The sequence below is a fragment of the Cyclopterus lumpus genome, chromosome 25 (genome assembly GCF_009769545.1).
Source record: "Cyclopterus lumpus isolate fCycLum1 chromosome 25, fCycLum1.pri, whole genome shotgun sequence".
NCBI lineage: Eukaryota > Metazoa > Chordata > Actinopteri > Perciformes > Cyclopteridae > Cyclopterus > Cyclopterus lumpus.
The window spans coordinates 2,271,163-2,294,916 of NC_046990.1; the positions used below are offsets into that span (position 1 = coordinate 2,271,163).

Below are 23,754 nucleotides of genomic sequence, written 5' to 3' on the forward strand. Positions count from 1 at the left end.
CTGGCTATGTGATAAGTCAGAATATTACCACAGTGATCAACAATTGTATTCGCCTGCTGCCCTGTAATTTACTTGAATTAAAGACAGGGCACTTTTTTGGGTGATTGCGCTCGTCACATTTTAGCTGCTGGCTAACGTTAAAGTTCAACCTGGATGTTTTAAAAAGCTGTCGGTTTCATTCTCCTCTTGGCTCAAAGGCTGAAGGGGACTGGTAGGGACTGAACCGCCCAGGGTTTTTAAGTGTACGTGAATCACACTTGAGTCGTGAAGTCACTAGTATAACAGAGCCAGAGGTGCAATGTAACCTGAGATGGCATATTTCAACATGGTGAGGTTCTGCTGTGTATCAATACAAACTGCTGGGGACTTTGGGCCCAGACTGCACCCGTGTTGCATCACGGTATGTTGACACTGTCCACCACAAAAGACACACGTTTCTTAACCTACTGCATTTATTATTATTAATAATATATATATATATATATATATATATATATATATATATATATATCTCATGTCTTTATTAGAGATTGGACTGAATGTACGTCACTAAAACAATCCACCGCATGTACATTCACAGACAAGAAAAATCGCCCAGAGATTAATCTGGGCATTAATCCTCCAAAGTATGTGGGATCCCTCCGGCTCAACAAATAAAAAAGTGCCATGGTTAGAAATCGCTGCTCCTTAAAAAAGGTAATCGGTGTAACTTGCCGTGAAGCAATAAGCCGGAAGAGTCCGTGAAGGAATATACCACCCAGAGCCAGAGTTCATTGAGCAAACTTAAAGTCCTGGAGACAAATACTGTGGATAAGCATCTTGACCGTGAGCATCAGCTGGCTGACGAGCAAGACACTCAAGTTATCCTGCATTCGCACATAAGCTGCAGAAGTCAGCGCCGTCGGCTACACGTGTGTCTGATTGTGCGGATAAACAGTCGTAGAGAAGGACGAGAACCGGAAACAAAACCATCCCAGAACCTACGAGAGAAAACAGAGTCTAAATCGTGAAATATCCGGGAAGATGAAGGGAAACGGCTCATCAGTCATGCGGGGTGAATGTTTTCAATAACCACAAAAGGCCCGTTCCGTAATTTATTCAGCGCATCGACGCTGGAACTCAAATTGGGCAGTTTCCATGCAGCTTTTCTAATAAAACACTTCAAGATAAATAATCTGCGATGCTTTGCTGACAGTTCTGTGCAGGAGGCGGCTGAGGGGGTAGAAAGAGATTTATTGAGACACTGGGACTCATTCCAGGATGGAATGAAGGGAAGAGAGGCAAAAACAGATCTATTTGTATGCAAATGTCATGGATTATTACTTTCCAGATGTGAATGTTTCTCCCCCCGTCTGCATCATTTATCGGCCGTTGTCGCAGACAAAGCAGATATGTTTGTGTAATCACGACTGTCTGGCTCCACCCACTTCAGTTGGGGGAAAAAGAAAAGAAAAAAACACAAACATGCATCTTTAAATAATTTATTTTTCTCTGCATGGCGCAAAAAGAAAGAAAACAAAAAAGGAAAAGGTGAGAGGGGCGAGGAGAGAAGGAATAAAAGAGAAGAAGAACGAGTGTCAGCCCCTGCTGAACATGACGGAGACTTCAGGAATGCCAGCTATGTTCTTCCTCCCTCTCGACTTCCCTCTGCTTCCTCTTGCCCGCCCTCGTCTATAGCTCTCATATACTTTAACGCTTGTGGAGTCTAGAAACCGTTAAATCTCCTCCGAGCAGGAAACGTGTCCTGCAAGTATCTGGGGGAGTTGTTTTTTTGGTTTGGGAAAAAATGTAGTTGGACACATTAAAGTAGATCCCATTAACAAAGAAATCTGCCCAGAATGCGAAGACAGTTAAAGGTCATCGTTTTTTTTACACTCAGTGCTTCTCCAGTTAAGTTGCCAATCAAATGTGCTTTGGGTTTTGACGTCTTAATTAAATAGTCACTACTGGCATTTCCTTTGAAGGATTCGGTCATGTCCATAGATCTTACAATGGAGGGACTAATGTAAGAGTTACAAGGATACGTAAAAATGACAAGGTCACATCTGTAAAGCGTACAATGGGCAGGCACTCAACTGGTACTTCTAATATCAGAAGAAACTAATCAAACAAGCCATTCAGCGGTCCTCGTTTCCACCAACCCCCCTTCTGTCTTTGCATGTTGATGCCAAACAGTGAGACAAACCTTTGCAGCAGCTAAAAAGGAAAAAGATGCATAAGATCAGCTCAAAGAGGCAGTGAGGAGAAAATCTAAATTCACACACAAGGTCAGTTTCCCTCAGTCTGTGTGCGTCTGTTCCTCTCATATCACACCATCAATTCTCCCCCAGCCAATCAGCAGCCAAACTAATCTACTTCCTGTCTTTAGAGGCGCAGCACAGGAAGCAGCGGGGGCGGGAGGACGTCCACGTTAATTCCCCAGGAATGCGGCAAATGAATCCCAACTGTACTAGACGTGAAAACATTAACCCGAGGAATTTTGTAAAATTAGCCTTCTGGAGATTTATAACCTCCGTGTACACGGACAATGGGCTCAGAGATGAACGTGCACAGGAAGTCCGTAAAGGTCTGCTGTGATGATTCAAATAACTGGGGGTGAGTCATGTATGAAAGCAGAGTGAGGTTAGTGGGGAAGGTGCTGCTAGCTGCAGATAGTCTGGAGGTGAGCAGCTGTTATCTGGTCAAATTATACTTTTCAGGACGTCACTTGCAATTTGTTTCTCTCAGGCCAGAACTCCAGCAGAAAAGTTGACTATCACACTCCTTTGGTTCAATGGATTTATGCAGATAAAACAAATATTAACTACATTTTAGAACTGAAATGTACCATCATTTGAATAGTTGATTACGCAAATTATTGATTTAGAAACAAATTAAATATTTTGCCTACTTGAAGTGTCAAAACAATGTGGTCAAATAGCTCATTCTGTCCCTCCAGGAACGCCTGCTCCTGTGGCTGACGGACGTTTCTCGGATCATTTTTGAAATCCTAACGGAAGACGATGCAGTTCGAATGGAAGAGGACATGAATATGTTTTTTCCCAGCTATATAAATGATGAGGACGTGTCCAAATTAAGAAAAGGAGTTCAAAGCAACCCACTCGGTGTGAAATGACGCTTCGGTTCAAACAAATATGGAAATTAATAAAAATAATGCACACTGCACAGTATTATTCTGTTTATACCAGGAGAGCGATATGAATCTGACCTAAATATAAACACATCTCTTGTTGAACAGTCCTTCCTTCTAGATGCCACACCTCAAGTAACCAAGTGAGTGCTAAAGATTACGAGATCAGGTGGTGCAACGATCGGCGTCGTGTTACAATCAAGGGCTCTAAAGCCCCGCCCACAGGGTGACTCAACTGTGCCCGTTGTTTCACAACCGCCGTGCGAGCTTGGTAAAGTTCCACTACTGAGGAAACGATGACACGCTCTGCCACACGGGACAGGATCGATGAGTCACCACTTCAACGGCGTTTAATGAATGAACCTCATTTGAAAACGCCTCCAGGGCCCTCGACAATAAAGTAAGACGGAATATACTTTTCACATTCACACACGAGCACACAGAAGAATCCATCCCATCCCCAACATCCACTCCGCATGCGTCCATGGAGGAGGAAAGTGTCCGACCTGCTCGAGATGGTTGAATAAGTGAAGTGGAGATAACGTCGACGGTACAATAGTACCAGGCTGGTGAAGGAAGCGCTAACGGATTCCGCATTTTTAAGCCGAAGCTTGACCACAACATATTTGGTTAAAACAAACAGCCATTGTTTTCTGTGGAGTCAGCACTGCGCCAGACTTTTCATCCTTTTCAAATGCGACGCCGCTCGTCTGCAACGCGTCATTTTGTAACCGAGAAGGCGTTTTGGCTTGGCGTGCTCTCGTTCATTTGGCGTGCACTCAACACACCAGACAGAATGCTGTTATTGGAGGAAGTAACGAGCGCGGCAGCTTTAAAAAAAAAAAAAAATAGTGATCAAGGGATCAAATTTACGCCGAAGTGAAGAGCGGTATACGTGCATTTCAATAAGCGCGTCAGAAATATTTGAAGAAACTTCAAAGTGTTACATTTGACACATGACTTGTCATCCAGTGAAGCCAGCCCAGGGTCACGGGGTACACCTGGAATCTGAAAACCAGATTAAGGAACCAAACTGTTAAAACAACGTGGCGCGTGGCCACGGCAAGTGAATCCAACTTCACGTCACTTTCTTTTTTAAAAAAAAAGAGAAATGTTGACTCAAATTTGGAAATAAAGTTATCGCAATCATTAGAGAGAGAGCTGTGACTGTTTAACACAAATGCCTCCTTTGACCTTATTGGACTTTTTGCCTTGTGGCGTAAAAAGAGGGTCATTACATTATTTTATAATAAGGTCCGGGCAGCCAGAGGGTGTTCCCCTTCTTTCCTCAGCCCGACCTCCCATTACAAAACCAGAGCTCTGCAATCACTGAATGAGCTGAAGTCATTATTACTACTCACCCACTTCTGTGTGTGTGGGTTGGGTGTGTTGTATGTGTGAGTGTGTGTGTCCCCCAATCAGGAGCTTTGGCAGGCCCGATAGCAGCTGGCGAAGCGTCAGCCAGCGGTTTATTAAAACCGCTGGCTGACGCTTTCCAGAGCGCCGCGACAGCTCTGCCGTTCTGTTGATCGGTTCAGGCGGCAGGAAACGGAATCACTCCACCGAACCGGCTTCTGGTTACAAAGCGGTCGGTTGTCTCCGTGCCAAACTGGCTTCTTAGTGCCAGCTCGGCTTTTTTTTCCTCTTTTTATTTTTTGCATTTATGGGTTTTCCCAGCGTGAGACAAACATGTGTCTGTAAGTGCAGAAAATGGCAACGAACCAGACTGATGGCATTTAAAAAAAATGTAATGTTAGCAATCAAAACGCATGAAATTGAAAGAATTTCAAAATGTTTAGAAAAGAACGTTTGACTAAACATAACAACCCCGTGTGTACCCCAACGGCAGCCAACAGTCTGCCAGGAGCTTCCGAAGACACAGAGGCCGTTATTGCTTTGGCCTCGCTGGAGGTAAGGGGGGCACAGGAGGAACCCAGGGCTGAGCGGGACCCCTGCTGCAGTAAAGACAAGGGGGGTGCTTGGAAGCATTACAACTTCTGTCCACAAATTAAAGTTCCCTGTAGTGGCTTCACGGTGTAATTTAACAGCTGGGAAACATGATATGAAACAACAACAAGTTGGGATAAGAGCATCAGAAGAAGAAAAAAAACACATCAAGAATGAATTCATTTGGAGTGAACAAGGTTTTTTTTTTTACAGGGCTGATGCGTTTATTGCCTACTGGCTGTTGATTTCTGGAAAACGTCATGATTCACCAACATGTGGCCGTGATTTACTGAGCGAGGGAAGAGTGAGTGGCCATTAATGTCGGGCGTGTCCATGTGCTTGTACGTACACATTTGTCGAGTAACAACCGGCTGAACCACAGACCCCCATTATGACAGCGATGAGGAGGATGGAGGTGAATGACGTGATGGCTGTGACGCAACAGCACTTATTGCTCATCAGCACCAAACAAGACCAGCTCGACAAACTGGACTACGTTCACCAGCCTGGTTGTGTTGATATTGTTGGATGAAGCTGGGCCAGATGCCTGCCCCCGCCGTCCCCCAAAAATACAAAGGAGTCAGCGCTACAGCAAGCTAATGATCGCGGCAATTCATTTGTTTGCTAGCTATAAAAGTATTAGTCTATCAAAGTTAGTATATTTTTAACATGTTAGCTACCATGTTATTGTGTTAAAAAGGATGGTGTGCACACTTAATCAGAAATCCAATATTACCATTGGGCGTCTTCCCCCAAAAACCCTTCTTACACCATCACATATTACAAAAAAACAAAGAAACCCAGCCTACACTATCGCCTCTATTTTGAGACAATAAATACAAAATATCCTGTGCGACATGCATGAATTCCAACGTGCAGCACAGGACACAGCTACACAACAGGAGTGTTTTTACTCCAGATGAGGCGTGATCATGACGATGAGTGCCATCCGCTCAAAACATGACCGGAGGCCTCGCCGGTTGATCTGGGTCGTTCCTGCACTGATGAGTATTCAGGGAGCGGGACCAGTTTTATGACCAGCAGCCAAGTCGGATTGGCTTTTTGGATCTCGCCTTCCTCCTCTGACTGCGTCTCGACTCTTCTTTGATCACTGCATGTCAGTGTTTTACTGCGGCAGCATTTACTTATTGAGATTTCTTTTGTATTATTATCAAACTATAATGTAACCGTCTAACAGCAGAAAACATACATGTCTTTCTTTTCTTTGAAGGGTGTAGGCAGAACCCTTTACAGTGTGTGTCTGCGCTGAAGGCCCCTCTAGGGGTGAATGCATTTGTACAAATATTTTTCTGGATCTATTCTTAAGAGCTGTAAATTAAAATAAGATAAGTAGAAAAGTGCGTCTGGTCACAGTAATAAGGTGATGTCCGTATGAAATTAACCAAATTAACTAAAAGACAGGTCTAGGCAACCTTCGCTGATGATGGTTAACTTCTTCTTTTTTGTTGCTTCACGCCACACGTTAAAACCAGCTAGAGGAAGTTATTGGTCAGAAAAGAGAAGTCATTTTTGTTGGTGCACAAGCATGTGAGAACTGAATTTCTTGTTGTGTTAATCTAGAGGGGAAACTTGAAAAAAAAAAATGTAGAAAAAAAACAAACACATAACCAATGTTGTACCTGACGTCTGTAGCGTGTCAATGCGTCTGACTTTGTGTGAGGAAACGCAGCCATAAATAGAACGAGCGAGCGCTACAAGACAGTTACTTGGTGCTGCTGGGGAATTTTTTATCATTAAAGAAAACACCGAAGAGACATAAGCCAAAAACATGATTAGCTGGCAGCATGGCTACCATCTCCCTCTGAGTTACGGTCACACACACGGCTGATTCAAGAGTTATAAGACCAGTCACTGCTGACAATTAGGACCAACTGGGAGGAGAAAACAAAGGGAGAGAAGGGATGACATTCCCGCAGCTATAAATGTTCATACTTGGTTTGTGTTGCTGGTCTCATACAAAACCTGGGACGATAACCAAAACCAATGCACACACCTCCAAGAGAGAGAGCGAGACTGACGGGACAGAAGTATCTCCTATCTCATGGAGCAAATATTAAAGGAGTGAATCATGTGGCGCTCCAGATACGAAGGAGAGAGAACGGAGGGCTGTGTGTGTGAAAATGTGGCCAAACGGGAGTTTCAGGCCGGCCCAGTTGCCCGGCAGCAGAAGCATTGTCACGGTAACAGGCTCTTCCTGCCCCTCCTCCTCCTCCTCCTCCTCCTCCTCTCCACCCACTTTGCGCACTTTTACCTTATAAGGCAACGCATTTGACTGGCTGTCACGGCGACAATAGTGATGTAAGAGAGCAGCAAGGTGCACCCCCTCGCTCTCTATCGCTCTCACACCCCTCAGAGGTTTTAAATGTAATGGGGGGGGGGAAAACACATTTTCAGGGCGACAGTGCAGATCCATTAAAGTAACCCGACTGTGTTTATGTCCATTCTTTGTGTGTGTGTGTCCGTTCTGCTTCCTAAGAAGCTGTAAAAACAAACAGGAGAGCGAGGGAGACGGGTGAGGGCGCAGACGGGCAGGAAGAGGGATGCAGAGACACAGGAAGTGACGGGGGCAGGTTAAGTGAAGAGGTAAAAAGACAAAAGAGGGTGGACCTGCTGTCTGCGACAAACAACTCTCCCAACTACCCGTCAGTGAACAGGAGACTTGTGTCAAACATGCGTGTGTCAACAAGCGCGTGTGTGTCCTCATGTGGCCTTGGCGCCCGCTCAATGGATTTCAATACCCTGTTGTGGGAGTTTATGCACTTTTTAGGATTTCTTTTTTTTATTACAATTCTTTGAACTCACGATGAAGAAACAAAAGTAGAGTGCCGCGTTTTAAGGTTGCACTACTAACCCCGATGCCATGTATTCTTTATGCGGCCATGCAGGCGAAAGTATAATAATCCTGTGGCCAAGATATTTCAAGCATGCAAAACCAGCCGGCGGCAGGTAAAACCAGATCTCCGAAAAAGCCTGATGTGAGATAAGGACTTCAATATAGATGCATGCAAACGGTTTCCCTGTGCTGCTGGTCATGGCGGGGCGGGTCCAGCTGAGAGGGTCCAAGATCCCGGTACGAGGAGCGGCACGTTGTTTGTTCCGGGGTTTCCGCTTGTTGATGACCCGTACTAAACATACACACACATGCAGGCGCTCACCCTGCCCTCTACAGCTTCATGACTCACTGGCCCAAAGTCTGTCTAACACACACACACACACACACTTGAGCGCATGTCAAAGCAAAATCAGCATTGCAAATGGTCATTAAAATCATCCGCTGAGTGTGTCACATCAGACGGAGCGGGGTAGTTAAGGATGGCGGTCAGGGATTACCAGGCAGACGGTTTTATTGTTGTCTGGCATTTTCTTTTTTTGGTACTGTGTTGCAAAAAAAGCAAAGTGGCATGTTTGTGTTAATAAAATGTCAAATTGTAATGAAATCACATCCGTTTCCAAGTACTATGCAGCGGTGGAAATAGTATTCAGATTTTATTTTAGTAAAGGTACCAATACCAAACTGTGAAACTACTCCATAGCAAGGGCGGCATTCAGAGCCTTACATAAGTAAAAAAAGATATGGTAGTATTGTCAGCAAAACGTGCTTCAAGTATAAAAAGTTAAAGAACTGTGTTCTTCCTGCCAGTTTTTTTTTTTTAAATGGTTAATTTCAGGGCTGAACAGTTTGGAAACGCATATCTAACTGATTATTCCGACTGATATTGTGGTACAATATTTAGAGATCCCCTCTACTGCTCAAAAGTATACCACAATATCACCGTTGTCATTCATGTTTTCATTGACAAACATATTAAGATGATGTGTGATTGGCACGTTGACCTGTGCCAAATCAAGATATTTTCTGAAGTGTGTAGAATATGATTTAAAATGGTAGTTTTTGCTAAATTTAACCATAAACTATTACTGCACAGATACAGGCGTTTATACTGGACAGTAAGGGGATGAAAGTACAATAACTTCTGAGATGTAGTGAGTCAAAGTATGAAGTAGCATAACATGTAAAATGGCAATTTAAGTAAATGTACTTAGTGACAGGATTTAAAAATAAATCAGCTCCAGATCATTACCATCCTTTTAAAAAACATTGACCGCCCTCTCAGCCACTTTTCTGTGTTCAAACGTTGGACGAGTTTAAAGCTACACCTAAACCAAGTCTAAACATGTCTTCTTTTAAATTGGGATACGTTTTCTGTACAATCAATTGAGATTTATTCTTTTCAAACAAAGATCAAAACAAGAATGTGATGATCAAACCAGCAAAAATCCTCCAATGAGCTCAGAAGATAATTTCACTGCAACAGCGCCAGCTAAACATAATAAAAGTGAGAGCTTTGAAGTACAGCGCCAACAGCTAGAGTAACGTTATGGTGCATTCACGCTTCAGATCCGTCAGGGCAGACTTTAAAACGCTCAACTTCCCCTTTCTGCACATTCACACCTCGCTCGTCTCGACGCTCAACTGGCTCTTCCTCCACGACTGTGGGGGACATCAACACACGGTGCACCTGAATGTTGGTTTCACCTGAGTTCAAACGAGGCGACGTCACAGCTGCGGATCGGTCCGATATAACCGTCGGGTTTGGTTGAGATCCACATGCAGGGTTTGGTTGTGCAGGATAACGCAGCCAACCGTGATAGCACCCAGACTCTGCTTCAAGACTGTTGCTAAGCAACCCCCGGACTACAGCATCTTATTTTTAGAAGGTTTAAAAATGCACCTCAGCAGCTGGAGTTCCCGGTATGAACCGGCCCGACTCCGGAGCCGTTTAATCTCAACACTTTTGCTCTCCGGCCTCTCATCTGTCAGAGTATTCCTGACCTCTAGTATGCTTCCATCACCTCTCTGCCTTTCGCTCCATCCTCCCCCAAAATACATTTCACACCCACTCTCATCAATCAAGAGACTTATTACAACAAAGTGCAGCTGGGAAGCAGCACCGCTGCAGCCGTCAACGTGTGAGAGAACGCAAGAAATAACCCGCCGATCCCGTGAAGGTGTCGAGCACAGACGGCAGCAGGAAACACTGCAGAGACGGTGCCGTCGCATTCCTCCCCACCCCACCCCACCCCCAGTGTCAAAACCAGAGTACCAATACGAAACTGTACCAGGGTCTGCGTTTGCTCCGCATGCACTCCCCACAGCGCTGTGAGTCAGACGAGGGCCAACAGAGTAGTCTTTGTTAACCAGGGGGGTGGGGGGGAACAGTAGCTGAGTAATCCCCCTGCAGGCTGGCTTTGATTGGATCAGACAGGATAGTAGGCTCGTGGCCGATGGCGGAGGACTTCCCTGACCCACATTAAGACCGGCGGCCCCGAGCAGAGACCTGGACCACTTTCTGCTACACAGGCTTCTATACTTGGGAGTCTTTTGGAGCTGGTATTAGTCAGAATGTAGAAAAGTACACCAAAAGAACTCCCTGTATTGCAATATATTTATTTCTGCCATTACCGCTGGAGTTTTCCACTTTTCTTTCCAAAGACAACTGTGTGAAGTGCCTTGTTTTGTGCGTTTAATCAATATATAGCTGCTACCGAGCTGCAGACATTCCCTGCTTTCTCGGGGCAGCCAGCTGGTCCATTAGGGCGGGGGTGACACACACACACACACACACACACACACACACACACACACGCCTCTCTCACTCTGACTGCTTGCATGTGTAGTGACTTTATATTTGAGACAGAAGAAACACAGAAACCACAGAGCCTTCCTTCCCCTTTCTTCGACTACAGGACTCCCAGGGGGAAAATGTATTCTTTAACGCCGAGCCATTTATCACAAATAAACGGATCGTTTCTGGGTGGCTGAAGAAATGACATATTTGTCCACGTGACACGTTCTTCCACCGGTACTGTCTCCGCACAGTCAAAACCACTTCACTACGAAAAACATTAGGATTCTCAGCTCTCCATGCTGTCACCAGGGGAAAAAAAGAGGGGAAGAGGGAAAAGAATCCTTCTGTTTTCCATATTTGTTTCAAACCCTGAGGCCAGCAGCAGCAGGGTTTTTTCAGCAGCATAAACTGGCAGTGAACCTGCAGTAAGTGCATGTCATCCATCCGTCTCAAGCTCTTTGCATGGGAGTCTGATCGCAGTCGTACACTAGCAGACTAAATATCCCAAAGTTAGTGTTATTGTGGTTTAATAAATGTAATTTATGGTCCTGTTATATTGCTGCTAGACCACCCCGTTAATACAGCTGTAGTCCTCCCAGAGAAAAGCTTGTTTAGGAAAGGCTAAACACCAACACATGTGGATTAAAGCAGAATATTTTGTTCAATAAAGACAAGCTGTGGATTTTGGAAATTATTATATTATATATTTCAATAAAAATTGAGTTAAAACCGAGCGCTGCATCGCTCGCTGTGTGTGTTTTTGAGAGGGTGGATTATAGCAAACAATGTCTGTAAATGATGTCATTATATTTTAAGATGTCATTGCCTGAATAAAGATGGGGGAAGTATGATTTCGCCCTGATAATACAGCTGCGGGCAACCCAGAGAAAATCTTGTTTTGGAAAGGCTAAACATCAACAAATGTGGATTAAAACAGAATATTTTGCAAGATTAATTTATAATTTCATTATGTTATGGATCTAAATAAATGTAAAAAAAATTGGCGCCACATAGCTCGCTGTGTGTGCTGTAGGAGAGGGGTAGAGAGAAGGTGAATATTTGCAAACAATGGTTCTGTGAGTTAATAATAATAATAATTTGAATATCAACATTAACAATAAACTCTTCCATGAGTCTTCAAATGGAAATGTATGAGCTCAAAGACCAACAGAGTTCTTCTTTGTGTTGTAACGCTCTGAACGGAGAATAAGCTTGAGGCTCGTGGTCTCTGAAGGACTTCCTCTGAACTATGAAAAAAAAAAAAAAATTATATATATATATAGGAAAACAATTGCAAGACCATTTAATTTCCAAATCCTGAAAATAGCACTACACATACTCCAGTTCTCCTCTGTCTGAATCGGATGCCTTAATGACTCTGGCAAAGACAGAGAGACAAAGAGAGAGAGAAAGAGACAGAATATAGGCGAGGGAATAAATGTGGAGAGTCGGGAGAGGAAGAGCGTTGCGTGGGATTATCTGGCGAGTCCTCGGTGAAAATGAGAGCGGAGGAACCTGAAGGCCAGGCACCATCAGTAAATATTTAATGCTGCCGTTCTGTGCCCTGAAACCGGCTTCACGGACGCCCTGCTGAAATGTTTCTAATTATTTATTTTTTTTACTTCACACCAGGTTTAGAATTCTGGATGTTTCTCTTTTTTTACAAATAAAAAAAGTTTTTAAGATCAACAAAATGTTTATCGGGTTTTTAAAATGTGTTATTTTTTAAATACCAGATGTTACTTTGGCATTTGGGAAGGGAAGTATTTTATGTTGCATAAAATATGCAGTAAACTGCAGTGGTTGTGTGCGTGGGTTGAAATAACTGTATACACACACTATCCCCGTCATGACTGCCGTATGCATGCAGTAGGCGTCTCTTCACCTCTTTGCCCTAGTTAGAAAGCTGTTAAATAATACAGCGGGAGGAAATCAGAGACGGTCGCGGAGAGAGAGACACACACAGTTTGATTCATGGTTCGTCTTCACCCGTGTTATGTTTTTAAAAAGACGCTGTGATGACGGCACCACAGAAAATGCCAAACAGTGCCTACAAGTCCCAGAAGCCCCTTCAGGCGATTCCCCATATGAGTCCAGCTCGGTGCACCTTCAATGCTGCAAAGTCAACTCTGCACAACATTTTTTTTTTAATGAAATGAGCCTGCATCCAAAAACAAAAACATGCTCCGTCTTTGGGAATACAATTTAAAAACACCAAGCATTAACGGTGTCCGCTGATTGGACGAAGACGTGCATGCGACGCCCATCTGTGCTTTGGATTTTATTACCTTCAGAAAGCATTGGCGTTGGTTATTTTGAATCTCTGGTAGCACTCTGTCAATCACAACATAGCCCCGCCCTAAAGTATACTCTGCTTTATGTTTGACTCTAAACGGACCAGAATTTACTAAATGAACATCATGCTGTATTGAAGAAGACTTGAAACTAGAGATTGAAACAATAAACTTGTGTTTACAAGTAGAGTAATTTTCTCATAGATCTTCTATACAACTGGATGAGTTGCCCCCCTGCTGGCCATTAGAGAGAACGCACATTTAAATAAGGCAAACATTCAGAAAAGCTTTTTGTGTTGAAGATAATAGGGTGTATTTTTAATGGCAGTCTAATGGTTTGTTTGCAGCTGCTAAGCCAGCCAACATCCCCTCCATATATCTGCCCTCTGTGTGTACATGTGGAACAGCGTATACCAGATGTAGCATGAGGACTGCACCGCCACAGCTATCTCTTAGTTTGTTACCAGAGTAGCACGCCTTGTTTGTTGTGCCGTCTCTCTCTCGCTCTCAAACACTCCCTTCCCCAGAGGGAGAACAACCTGTCTAGGTGTGGCCGAGTATGCAGATACCCATCAAGCTTTATTCTACAGCAACAAGAATATTATCTGAAGAACGTGGTCTGCTTTATAAATCCTGACCTGAAACAGACAAAAAACATGCATCTCAATCTAAAGCTGCTCCTTTTTGATCCCAAATCGTTCCCGTTTGAACCTCCATTTCATGGGAGCTATTACTTCCCGTTTCTGTTCACAGGGGCAGGGCTATTTTTTATTTAAAATTATAATGCCACCATTTGTGAAAAAGAAAAGTGTGTCCAACTCTGACCTGATCTTAACATTTGTGACTTTTAATTTGCTACCAAACGGCCACATGAAGCAGCGTCCGAGGTGCCGTGGGCATTATTCCCCACTTTTTCTATTCATGTCATATATGTCCGGTCTAGACATAAGCTTGTCATCTGAGCTGGGATGTAATCTCTGGGAGAGTCTGTCCCACTCACACACACAGATGTTGCTGCACAGCGAGGACGACCAGATTAAGGACGACCTAAGACTATGAACAACACATACAGGCGACAGGCACCGACATGACACGGCTGCTTCAGAGCTGAATTAAAAGCCATTTGCTAAACACGGTACTAGATAAAGAAAAAGGAAATGGTCCAAGATATCCTGATTTTTAGTCCCTGGTATGCAACAAGCTCCAAAAAAAAAAAATCCCTGGACCCTACATTTCCCATAATGCAACTAATATCATATTAGACTTTACAAAACTTGACAGAACAACAGTTTGCGGGGCGACTGGTACTCCTGACTAACTAAAAATCAGATCAAACAAAAAAGGAAGGTGCTTGAGTCTTCATGTCTCAAGTTAACGTCCAAGTCATTTATTTTCCTTCCAGTCAAGTTAGGAGGCGTTGAAACAGTTACGAGTCCACACATCTGCCTTGTTGAATGACTGCCAGCATCTCATTTTATGTCTTAGAAACTACAGCATGTTTATTTGTTTCACTGGTCTAAGTGCAGCCCAATTACACACCTACATAAAAGGAGGGGGTGTGAGTTGGGGTTACTGTAATGCATCCATTTAAATTCTATTGAGGCTTTTGTTTACAAGGGAAGTCGCTAAAAGCAAAAAGTTGAAGTGCAGCCTTTTCAATATTACATTGTTTCCGACCCGTTTTATTTCCCCGTGTGTTCAAATGTGATGCAGAAGCCTTGGTTCAAAACTCGCAGCAGGTGAAGACATGAGGTCCAGTGTTTGTTTGACTGCACCGTGGTAAACCAACCAACCCACCCACACCAGTGAAACCTCTGTTAACGTTAGCCGTCATCCCGGATGCTAACAGCTAATTTTAATTAGCTATCCTCCTGACACGGATTTCTTAATAATAAATTAATCTATACAGAATGATTACGTACGTCGGGAGCTGGAACTAATTATCCAAACCGCTTATCCTATTTAGGGTCGCTGTAGCCGATCCCAGCTGACATTGGGTGAAGGCAGGGTTCACCCTGGACAGGTTGCCAGTTCCTCGAAGGGCTCATACAGAGACAGACAACTAGCTGCATGTCTTTGGACTTTGGGAGGAAGCCAGAGAACCCGTAGAGAACCACGCTGCCGTGAGGAGAACATCCAGACTCCACACAGAGCGCAATTAAAAGCATGGAGGTCAGTGGAAATACTGCTACCGACTGTTAAATATATAAAACATGATATATAAATCTCTGTTGAGGATATGGGAGGGGAGACTGAGCTTCAAAATAAACCCCTGCCATGCCCGGTAGCAGTAGACCAAAAGGAAATTCTTACTTTCCCATTGTTGCCGATTTGCTATTCATCAGGGGGAAATGCCATTTACTAATCCTCATAACTACGCACAATGGCCAAGAAGTAAGCTTGTCAACACGGCCACAATTAGAAAGGGGGGAAGGGGGTTAGAGCTAAGGATGTTGTGTCAGCCGTAAACTGCATTAGTGGATTCTGAGACATTCAGATCCTCCGCCTGACCCCAAAATGAAACGCCTTCCTCGCGCAATCACAAAGAGTGGGAGAGAAACAGACCGTAAAGAAATGTCTTTGAAAAGAGAAAACACAGGGCATACGGAGGGCCGACATTGATACCAGCCCCGGGTCGGCCCTAGGCACTACACTACAGTCCCCGATCGGGTTGTGTTTTATGGTTGCTGCTCTAAGTCTGAAAACATCTACGCAAACAAGTATCTGGAGAGACGATTGGCGCCCCCGAGGAGGATTTCCCCTCTCACCACCACCACGCAGACCACATCTGCAATCCTGCATAGCCCAACTCTTCCACTGGCCTATAATGGGCCACCAAAGGAATGTGTCCCCCCCCCCCCCCTGCATGCACTCTCGCCAAAGACAGACAGACTAAGGGGCGTTGGGCTGAGGGGTTACATTCCTCTCTGTTCCGTCCCATCACTGACTGGTTCCTTGTTACGGTCCACAAGCTGATTCTGGATCGCTGTCAGCTAAGGCAGAGCTGACCCAGGTGACCCACAGCTGACCCAGGATCAGCTGGCAGCCAGGGGGGAGGAGGAGGGGGAAGTGGGGCACCTTCCATTATCTCACATGCCAAGATGCCCTAGAGACGGCTACCACTGAACACTTACTCCTCCGAGTGTGTTGGGAAAGGAGGTTGTATGTGACTAACAATCAATTATATATTGGTTCAAGTGGTGAGTTTCTTTGACAACTGCTCAATCATTTACTCTGGCAGTCCAAATCCCAAACAAACACCAGTTACAATGATATGAAAACAGAGAAAAGCGGCTAAACATTTGCATTTGAAATGAAGCAGATGAATAGTCAGTCGTAATTGTTTAAAAAATTTTTTAAAAAAGTAAACTCCTTTCGTCTTTTTTTAAATGTTTAGGGGGAAAAACTGGCAGCTTATCGTGCAGCCAAGATGATCGAAGGGTCGCATTGTGAGGACACGTCACTCTTGGCTCGTGCCAAGCCAACCCAGGCCAGTCTGAACCCAGCACCACCCACCAGCCAACCAGCCAGACAGTCACGCAGAAAGCATGCAAAAAGTAGGCGGCAAAAGAACAAACTAACATTGTGTGTCCAGCTGCCCACCTCGGCAGTGATGGAAAATAATAATCAGTGTGTGTGTTTTGTTGCAAGTCTGGGCACCGGCGGGGAGGCTGCCTGCACACAAACCTGTGCCGTTTGCTCTGCGATGTTGGAGGACACCACTGGATGATTCCTCGTGTAAAAGAACAGAAAGTTGTCTCTGTCCAGCTCCAAAAATCACATCTGTGCACACGGGCAGTCCGCATAGGAAAATGACGACAGATTAACGTCAGAGTGTTTGACCACAACCTGATTTGTGGGAGGAAACACTCCACGGCCGTCGCTACACACCGACACGAGCTACGGGTTAAGGAAAGAAAACACCGGAGCGCTGACGTCAATCCAGGAGCAAAATTCAGTTTTTTTCTTTTGGCAGCACATCTGCTCGGATTGTTTAACCTTTTTTTGTGTGTGAGTTAACCGAACACGACTGCTGGGTAAATGAGATTTCAAAAAGTGCATTGCCTTGACAAATGAGAACAATCAATGTCCCCCCTCGACTGCCCCGGGCCCTTCTGGCTTGTGTGCTTAACCGTTTCCCTTGTTGGCTCACCCACCTCGCTGCACTTTCGTCCTGCGACGCGGACACACACACACACACACACTCACGCCACTGGACATGTGCAGAGTGGCAGTGAAACCTCGGGCGGCGACGCATACCTTTGGCGTGTCGCGGCCTGTTGTGGCCGCAAAGAGCAGCGAAAAAGACTTGTTAGTTTTTTTTGTGTGTCGGGGGGCCAGGAGCCTCATTGCAAACCAGAGTGAGCTGGTCTCAGTCCAGGTACTCTGGTTAGTAAAACTAAATCAAATGTCTCTTAAGCACCGTCCTTTTTTTAAACATCTATTTGTGTAACCCCAGACTTCGCTGTCTGTGCCCCCCCCCGCCAAACCGTCTTGTATTACTCAACGTGGGAAACGAGTCAGCATGACTGTAGAAAATACAGCGTCCGACAAAACCCGCTCCTGGTTTTGACCTCACAGACTAACCACACACACACACACACACACACAATCCATTCCCACACTCCTTACATCCACCCCTCTCTTCATATTTCCTGTGGGAGGGCATTTGCTCCCTTTTGCGCAATAACTGGAACGGTGAGCGTGAATGCACCACAGGAATTTGCCCTTGGTTCCCCCCGCAGTTTGAGCTCAACAAGGGGGGGGGGGGCGGGACGTGTCCCTAGCCCAGTCTGTGCAACCAAAAAAACTGCAGGTTCATGAGTGGACATCAGCCCAGGTTTGCACAACTGTTAATGATCGGCAGGTTAGGTTGTTTTCTTTTCTTTCCTTTCTTGTTGAGGAAACTTTGACCTGTGCGCTCTCGAGAACAAACACGCATTCAACCACCACGAGGGGAACAGCAAAAGGCCCAGAGCCGCGAGTTCTGATGCCAAATCAACAGCAGTGGGAATGTCTGACGTCGTCGACGGCCAAAACCGCTGAGTGGCCTGATAGAAATGCACGAGTCAATGCTCGGCATGCTGCTGCACCACTAGTAAAAGCATGCCAGTCATCCGGCCGGCAAGTGAGTAAGATGGGGGCGGTTAGCGTGAAAAACACACCCCACTCAAATCATTCCACTCTGCTAGGCAGCAGCTCTCCAGCACACCGCCTTTCCACTCCCTCACGAGAGAGGGTTATGCGTTGTCGTTGTCCATATTGCAGGAGCTTGAATTGATCTATATTTTGAGGCATGATCATTTGGCACAGCAGCTCTGTGTGTGTGGGGGTGTAAAAAACAAGGTCACCTTTGTCGAGTGACTATGAGAGGAGGAACATTAGCGGAATCTGTAAAAAAAATTGTTTAAAGCATGTTGAGAAAGAGTTGGAGGATGAGGAGAAGTTGGACAGAGAGCTGATGAAGGTGGGGGTGGGAGAGTGGAGTAGGAGTAAGAGCTGCTGGTTTTAGACAAGTAGAAATAGCACAGTACATGCAAATTGCTGGGGGTGGGGGGATGAAGAGGAGTAGAACTGTAAAGGATTGGTGGAGTGTTGGGCCAAAGAATAGGGGATCCAAGGCCAAATGTCCCCCATGGTGCCATGGTTTTGTCAGAGTTTGTGCAGAATATTGACTGGAGTTTTAAAAAAATCTGAAGCACAGCAAGTGGGCGTTTGTGTGGCTACAGAAACTCTCATGTCCCACGGAAGAACATTCCGTTTTACAATACACACTTGAAGTGCGACAGATGCAATGTGTGTAGTAGGCCTTGTAGCCGAAGGAGACCATGTCCCTGGTTAGTCTTTTAAGAAATAAAGAAAAATAAAGAAACAGAATACGCCACAAACGCTGTTACACGCATGCGTGTGCATGAAGGTATGTTCCCTAAATCATTGCGATATGAGAGCATATATCTGCATGTACAACAGGTGTGCTCAGCATTGCTCTTAGTGTTAAACACCGTCGCTCTTCACAGGACATCCGGATTTACAATGATTTTTTTCATGGCCGTAAATCTTTAAAAAATAAATAAATAAGCGGCTAAAACCATGCGAGTAATGTCACCAGCAGGGTGACGTTGAATCAAATCTGCCGAGTGTGACCACCTAACCCCCCCTCAGTTGAACGACTGAACGCGGGGGTTAACCCGTCTGCATATCGGCCCTTGGACGGCGTCGCTATCGGTCGGCTCTTCCAGCAGCGGGCAGCGGTTGAAAACTCGCCCCGGCCTCCGAGCGTCCAAGAGGGACGGGGAAGCCTCCGTAATGCGCTAAACTCCTTCCAAAAATAATAGAAACGCAGCATCTCTCGCCATTTTAAGTCCCAAATGTCAGCACGGTCACAATTTAGATTTGTCTTCTTTTTTTTGCAACAATGTGGCGCCGTGTTTCCGCAGGCAGAGGGGGGGGGGGGGGTACGTCTCCCGTTTGAAAGAGTGAAAGCTAATGTTTGGACAAACACAAGCGAGTTATCACTTGTCATTCACCGGGGTGTTGAAATACAACATGTTAGCATTGTAACCAGCGGGGAAATGAGGGAGCTGGACACGGAGGAGGTGAGCTAAGGAGAGAGCCGGGGATGGGAGGAGAAAACTAAAATGGTTGATATACAAAAAAATAAGAAAAGTGGGGCATTGTGAGCAGAGCTGCGGGTTTTTTTAGAAAGCAGAAAAAACCGAGGCCCGTACTCGGTCTCTGACCTCCACTCCCCGTCTCATCCCTCCCCTGCCATTTTCTTTCCGCCCGCCACGGCTGCCGCCTCCTTCTCAACCCGGCTCGGCTCGGCCCAGCTCTGCCCAGAGTTTTGGTTCCCTTACCTTCCTCTGCTGTTTCTCCCATGCCGGGTCTAGCAGCAGGTCCCGGTCCCAGTCGTTCTCTTGCTCCATGTAGATTTGCACGCCTCCGGTCGAGGTTTGGTTATTAGCGGTGTGATAATCTACCATGTCAGCCCACCCAAACCTGAGTGCGCCACAGAGATACTCGCAAGTCCTGTGGAAAAAATGTCAGATGTAAGCATACAACTAAGACTGGGGGTAGAAAAAAAAAAAGAAGAAAAAAAAAGAACCAACGACGGCCTAAAGAGGAGAGGTGGAACGAGGAGGGATACACGACCCGGGGAAGTGTGCGTCTTTCTCTCGTTTTTTTTAATGTGATGAATATCCGGCGTGTGCAGTCAGAAAAATCTCCGCTGCCGCTCTGAGAAGAAAAAGCTTTCCCTCGGAACTGTGAGGCTGATGGGAGGAACCGGCCGCTCCTACAGGCTCTCGCGAGCGGCGCCGACAAGCTGCGCGCGCAGGAAAACGACGCTTCCGGTGTCCCCTTTCAAAGTAATCCACGTGTGCGTTTTTGTGTTTACGTTTCTTTATTTTACACCAACACGAATTTACAAAACACCTCTCGTGGTTTGTTTGTTTTTCATAGTAGTATTATTATATAGTATTATTTCCTTTTTATTGTATTTCTCTTCTCTTCCATTCTAAATGTATTTGTATTCTACATATTTGTTTTGTATTTGTTATATTTGTGTTATACCTTGTGCCTACTTTATTTTAAAAATGTTTCTTACTATGTTTATGTTATGTGCCAATAAGCCAATACATATATTCCTTGTATGTGCAAACTTGGCAATACAATGGATTGGGATTTTCCAACAACAAACAAGAAGAAATATATTTAATAAAGTCTTAAAATGTCACTAATATCCATCTCTCATCAATTTGGGTTTTCATTCGTTATTTTGTTCTTAAATCCTTTTGGTGTAAATCCTCACACAACGTTAGGGCCTTTTATTGTGAAGGGAACGTCGCGTATGTCGCCTGTGAAGCTGTAGTCGTGTGTAAATTGACCCACCTGTCTCTCGCAGCTTCTATAGGCCCAGACAGATCATGAATATTCATACAATATTTGAACATGATCTTCTGCACCAATGAAACATTGTAAATCTAAAATATTGAAACTCAAGAAATTTGACTGCATATGTTAAAATGTACATTTGTGTGTCAGATATAATGATGTTATATATAAAATATGTCTTTATATCCAACCAACAGTCACACCCGTCATATTAAATACAACTGCTAATTAATCTGTCGATCGTTTGCACAAACATTATGATTTTCAGTTATCTTTGCATGTGCAGGGAAATAAGAGTGAAGAAGTCCATTTGTCAGCAGAAGGATGCAGGTTTCTGTTGTTGAGGTGCCCTTGAGCAGCACGTTGCCTCCAAACTGCAACAGTGGGTCTCCTCGGCAGCCAGACTTGAACACTCGTTGTGTTGAGGAGTTTTTTATGTGTGATTTTTCTGTAACAGTGTGTGACAGTGTAGCGAGGAGGTGTTGATGAAAAACTCTAATTGTGCTCCGAATCCATCCTCTAACGTCGGTACAGTTATCCAGTTAATACAGGCCCATGTTTTAGCAAGTGCAATATCTGTATGACTATTAAACCAGGACAGGAATAATTATATTTTATTTGTTTGCAGTGGCGGACTCATGCTGTCTGAGGGGCATGGGCGAAAAAATATTTAACATCCTCCTCGGAGCCACTTCTTATTTCTACTGCGTGTCCATCCAGGAGGATGGAAGCTGCTGCTTGTTCAAACATGGGGGTACCTTCCTCCGAGACCACCAGGGTTTGTTTGTTTCTGAGCTTCACTCGATGATACAGGTGCCGGAAGGTGCTTTTTCATGTAACTGTAATGTCCTCGATTATTGTCACTTATTTCAAAAATGTATCCTTGTAAAATATGAAATAGCATCTCAAGACTGAAAAGGGGAAATCTATTCTTTAGTGGCTGATTCCCGTCCAGCTGGTGAACCACCAAGAGGTCAAGATCCAAACCGTTTGAGAGCCGACTGGGGGTGCTTTGGAGGGTGGCTGCCTGCCCCCGCCCGCAGGAGCCACCTACAGAAGTAGGTCATACTCAGGCTGTCCGGGTCCATTAGCGTCACCGTGGCCCCGAGCAGCATATAGGCCGCAGCAGCACCGGGCCTCAGCTCTGATGTTGTCATGTGATGCCACATAGTGCAGCGCGGCCACCAACAGCTCTGGGATCAGTCGGTGGGCTCATTAGCAGGAAGGAGACACTTCTGAATGGGCTGAGTTTTGGATGTGAAGTTTTAGAGAATCTTACAAAGAAGGACAACATATCCAGATGAAATACGATACAAATACCTGTTTTTGGATGAAGAAATGCTCTCTATATATACTTTAGTGATTCTCCTGCATTGATCTGAGGTAACAACAGATATATCAGAGACAGATATATCAAACAAAAGCGATCAGCATAGAAAGATAGCAGTCCAGGTAGTAGTGTTATGTACTGGCTGCCACCCTTGTAGATTTATTTTTATGCATTCAGTTTTACGAGTCGTTGTAGTTCTTTGTTTTTGGGGTCAACTGAGCCTTTGGGTTCATATTTGTCTCGTATTACTTACTCGGAGCGCAGAGGGGCAATGGCTTTTGTTTTCATCCAAATAAGTTCCCCGTACAAAAGAAATCCATTAAAAAGAAAAAGAGACAGCGTGTTGTTAGAGTGTGGCCCTGGACTGTCACATGGCATCCTAAACCGTCATTCATAACACAGTGTAAAAACTATGTAAAAGTATTGCATTACAATTATACATCAGTCACGCACACACACACACACACACTCTGTTCTCACTTTAAAGAAGGGTGCTGGCAGACGGATATTTACACATACCAGACATCAGCAAAGAATAGAGGGCCATTTCTCAAAATGTCCCCCGTGGTCAGGAGAGGAACTACTGAGAGGTTCTACAGAACCACACTAGTGAGCAAATATCCGGTGTATGTTCAAATCATGGAAACAAAACTGGCCAGACCAACAAACCCAATGAGACGTAAACAGACGTTTGAAGAAGTAAAAGTATGCATGTATAATCAGCAAAATGTACTAAAAGGACTGAAAGTAAAAGTACTGAAAGTGCAGTAAAATGCACCCGGTCAGTGTTTTACTATATTATACGTCATATTTCTGGATTAATATCACTTCTGCATTAATGTGTATGTTCCATTTTACTTTATATCCTGTTGGTTAGTTTAATCTACATCAATGCATCATATTCTATAAGATCATCATATGTCTCCGTCCTGTGAGAACCACCTATCTCTAAAAAAAGATAAGCTGATCCAAGAAGTAGGAGGATTTACTCATCACATAAAGGAACAAGTCCGATGTCCCCTGTGAGCCTAGAGGTGGGTTACGAGACAACGGGCCCCATCACTCCTCCAGCAGGACGCACAGACTTCTCAGTGGCTCCGCCTCCTCTGGTTGTTGTTTTGTTTCTTTGCAGTCGTTACGCATCTCCCTCTGGTTGTGTGCGTCTTTGTGGTCATCCGGTGTCTCTTTATAGATGTTTTGTGTTTCTCTGTGAATATGTGGGTCATTTTGTAGTTACCTGTTGTTGTTTTGCATCTCTTTGTGTGGCGGTATGAGTACTTTGAGTATGCAAGTACAGAAGGAAACTCTACCACCGTTTGCAGAGCTCGGAGGATGTAAAGTAGCTCAGCGAATAAATAGTGTTCACCATGTAGTAGAAGAAGAAGTAGTAGTAGAAGAAGAAGAAGAAGAAGAAGAAGAAGAAGAAGGACTCCTTTCTACATTCTTTATTCACGCAGCGTGATGATGAAACTAAAGGTTCAAAAGCGCTCTCATGTTTACAGTTATCCA

At 44.6% G+C, this 23,754-nt stretch overlaps 2 protein-coding genes and 1 long non-coding RNA gene across 5 annotated transcripts in view; 1 reads left to right on the forward strand and 2 right to left on the reverse strand.

Annotated features, from left to right (window-relative positions):
* The window catches only part of LOC117727973 (alpha-actinin-4-like), a 46,770-nt gene extending 26,461 nt beyond the window's left edge, over window positions 1–20,309 (reverse strand). The window contains exons 1-2 of one of the 2 annotated variants that reach the window (XM_034528552.1): window positions 20,175–20,309; window positions 19,880–20,051 (exon numbers count right to left, since the gene is read on the reverse strand). In XM_034528552.1, the coding sequence (XP_034384443.1) occupies window positions 19,880–20,005 (126 nt within the window). In that variant the 5' untranslated portion in view covers window positions 20,006–20,051; window positions 20,175–20,309. Of the gene's footprint in view, window positions 1–19,879 lie in introns of both variants that reach the window. The other variant, XM_034528553.1, reaches the window with a different exon arrangement.
* LOC117727975 lies at window positions 2,413–6,732 on the forward strand. The gene is made up of 2 exons (XR_004609078.1): window positions 2,413–2,595; window positions 2,939–6,732. It is a non-coding gene; the product is annotated as an uncharacterized LOC117727975 (long non-coding RNA).
* A 1,164-nt stretch (window positions 20,310–21,473) lies between the features above and the next one.
* The window catches only part of zgc:85932 (uncharacterized protein LOC405875 homolog), a 20,560-nt gene continuing 18,279 nt past the window's right edge, over window positions 21,474–23,754 (reverse strand). The window contains exons 21-22 of one of the 2 annotated variants that reach the window (XM_034528556.1): window positions 22,499–23,452; window positions 21,474–22,189 (exon numbers count right to left, since the gene is read on the reverse strand). The gene's annotated coding sequence lies outside the window, so the exon portion shown is untranslated. Of the gene's footprint in view, window positions 22,190–22,253; window positions 23,453–23,754 lie in introns of those variants that run through there. The other variant, XM_034528555.1, reaches the window with a different exon arrangement.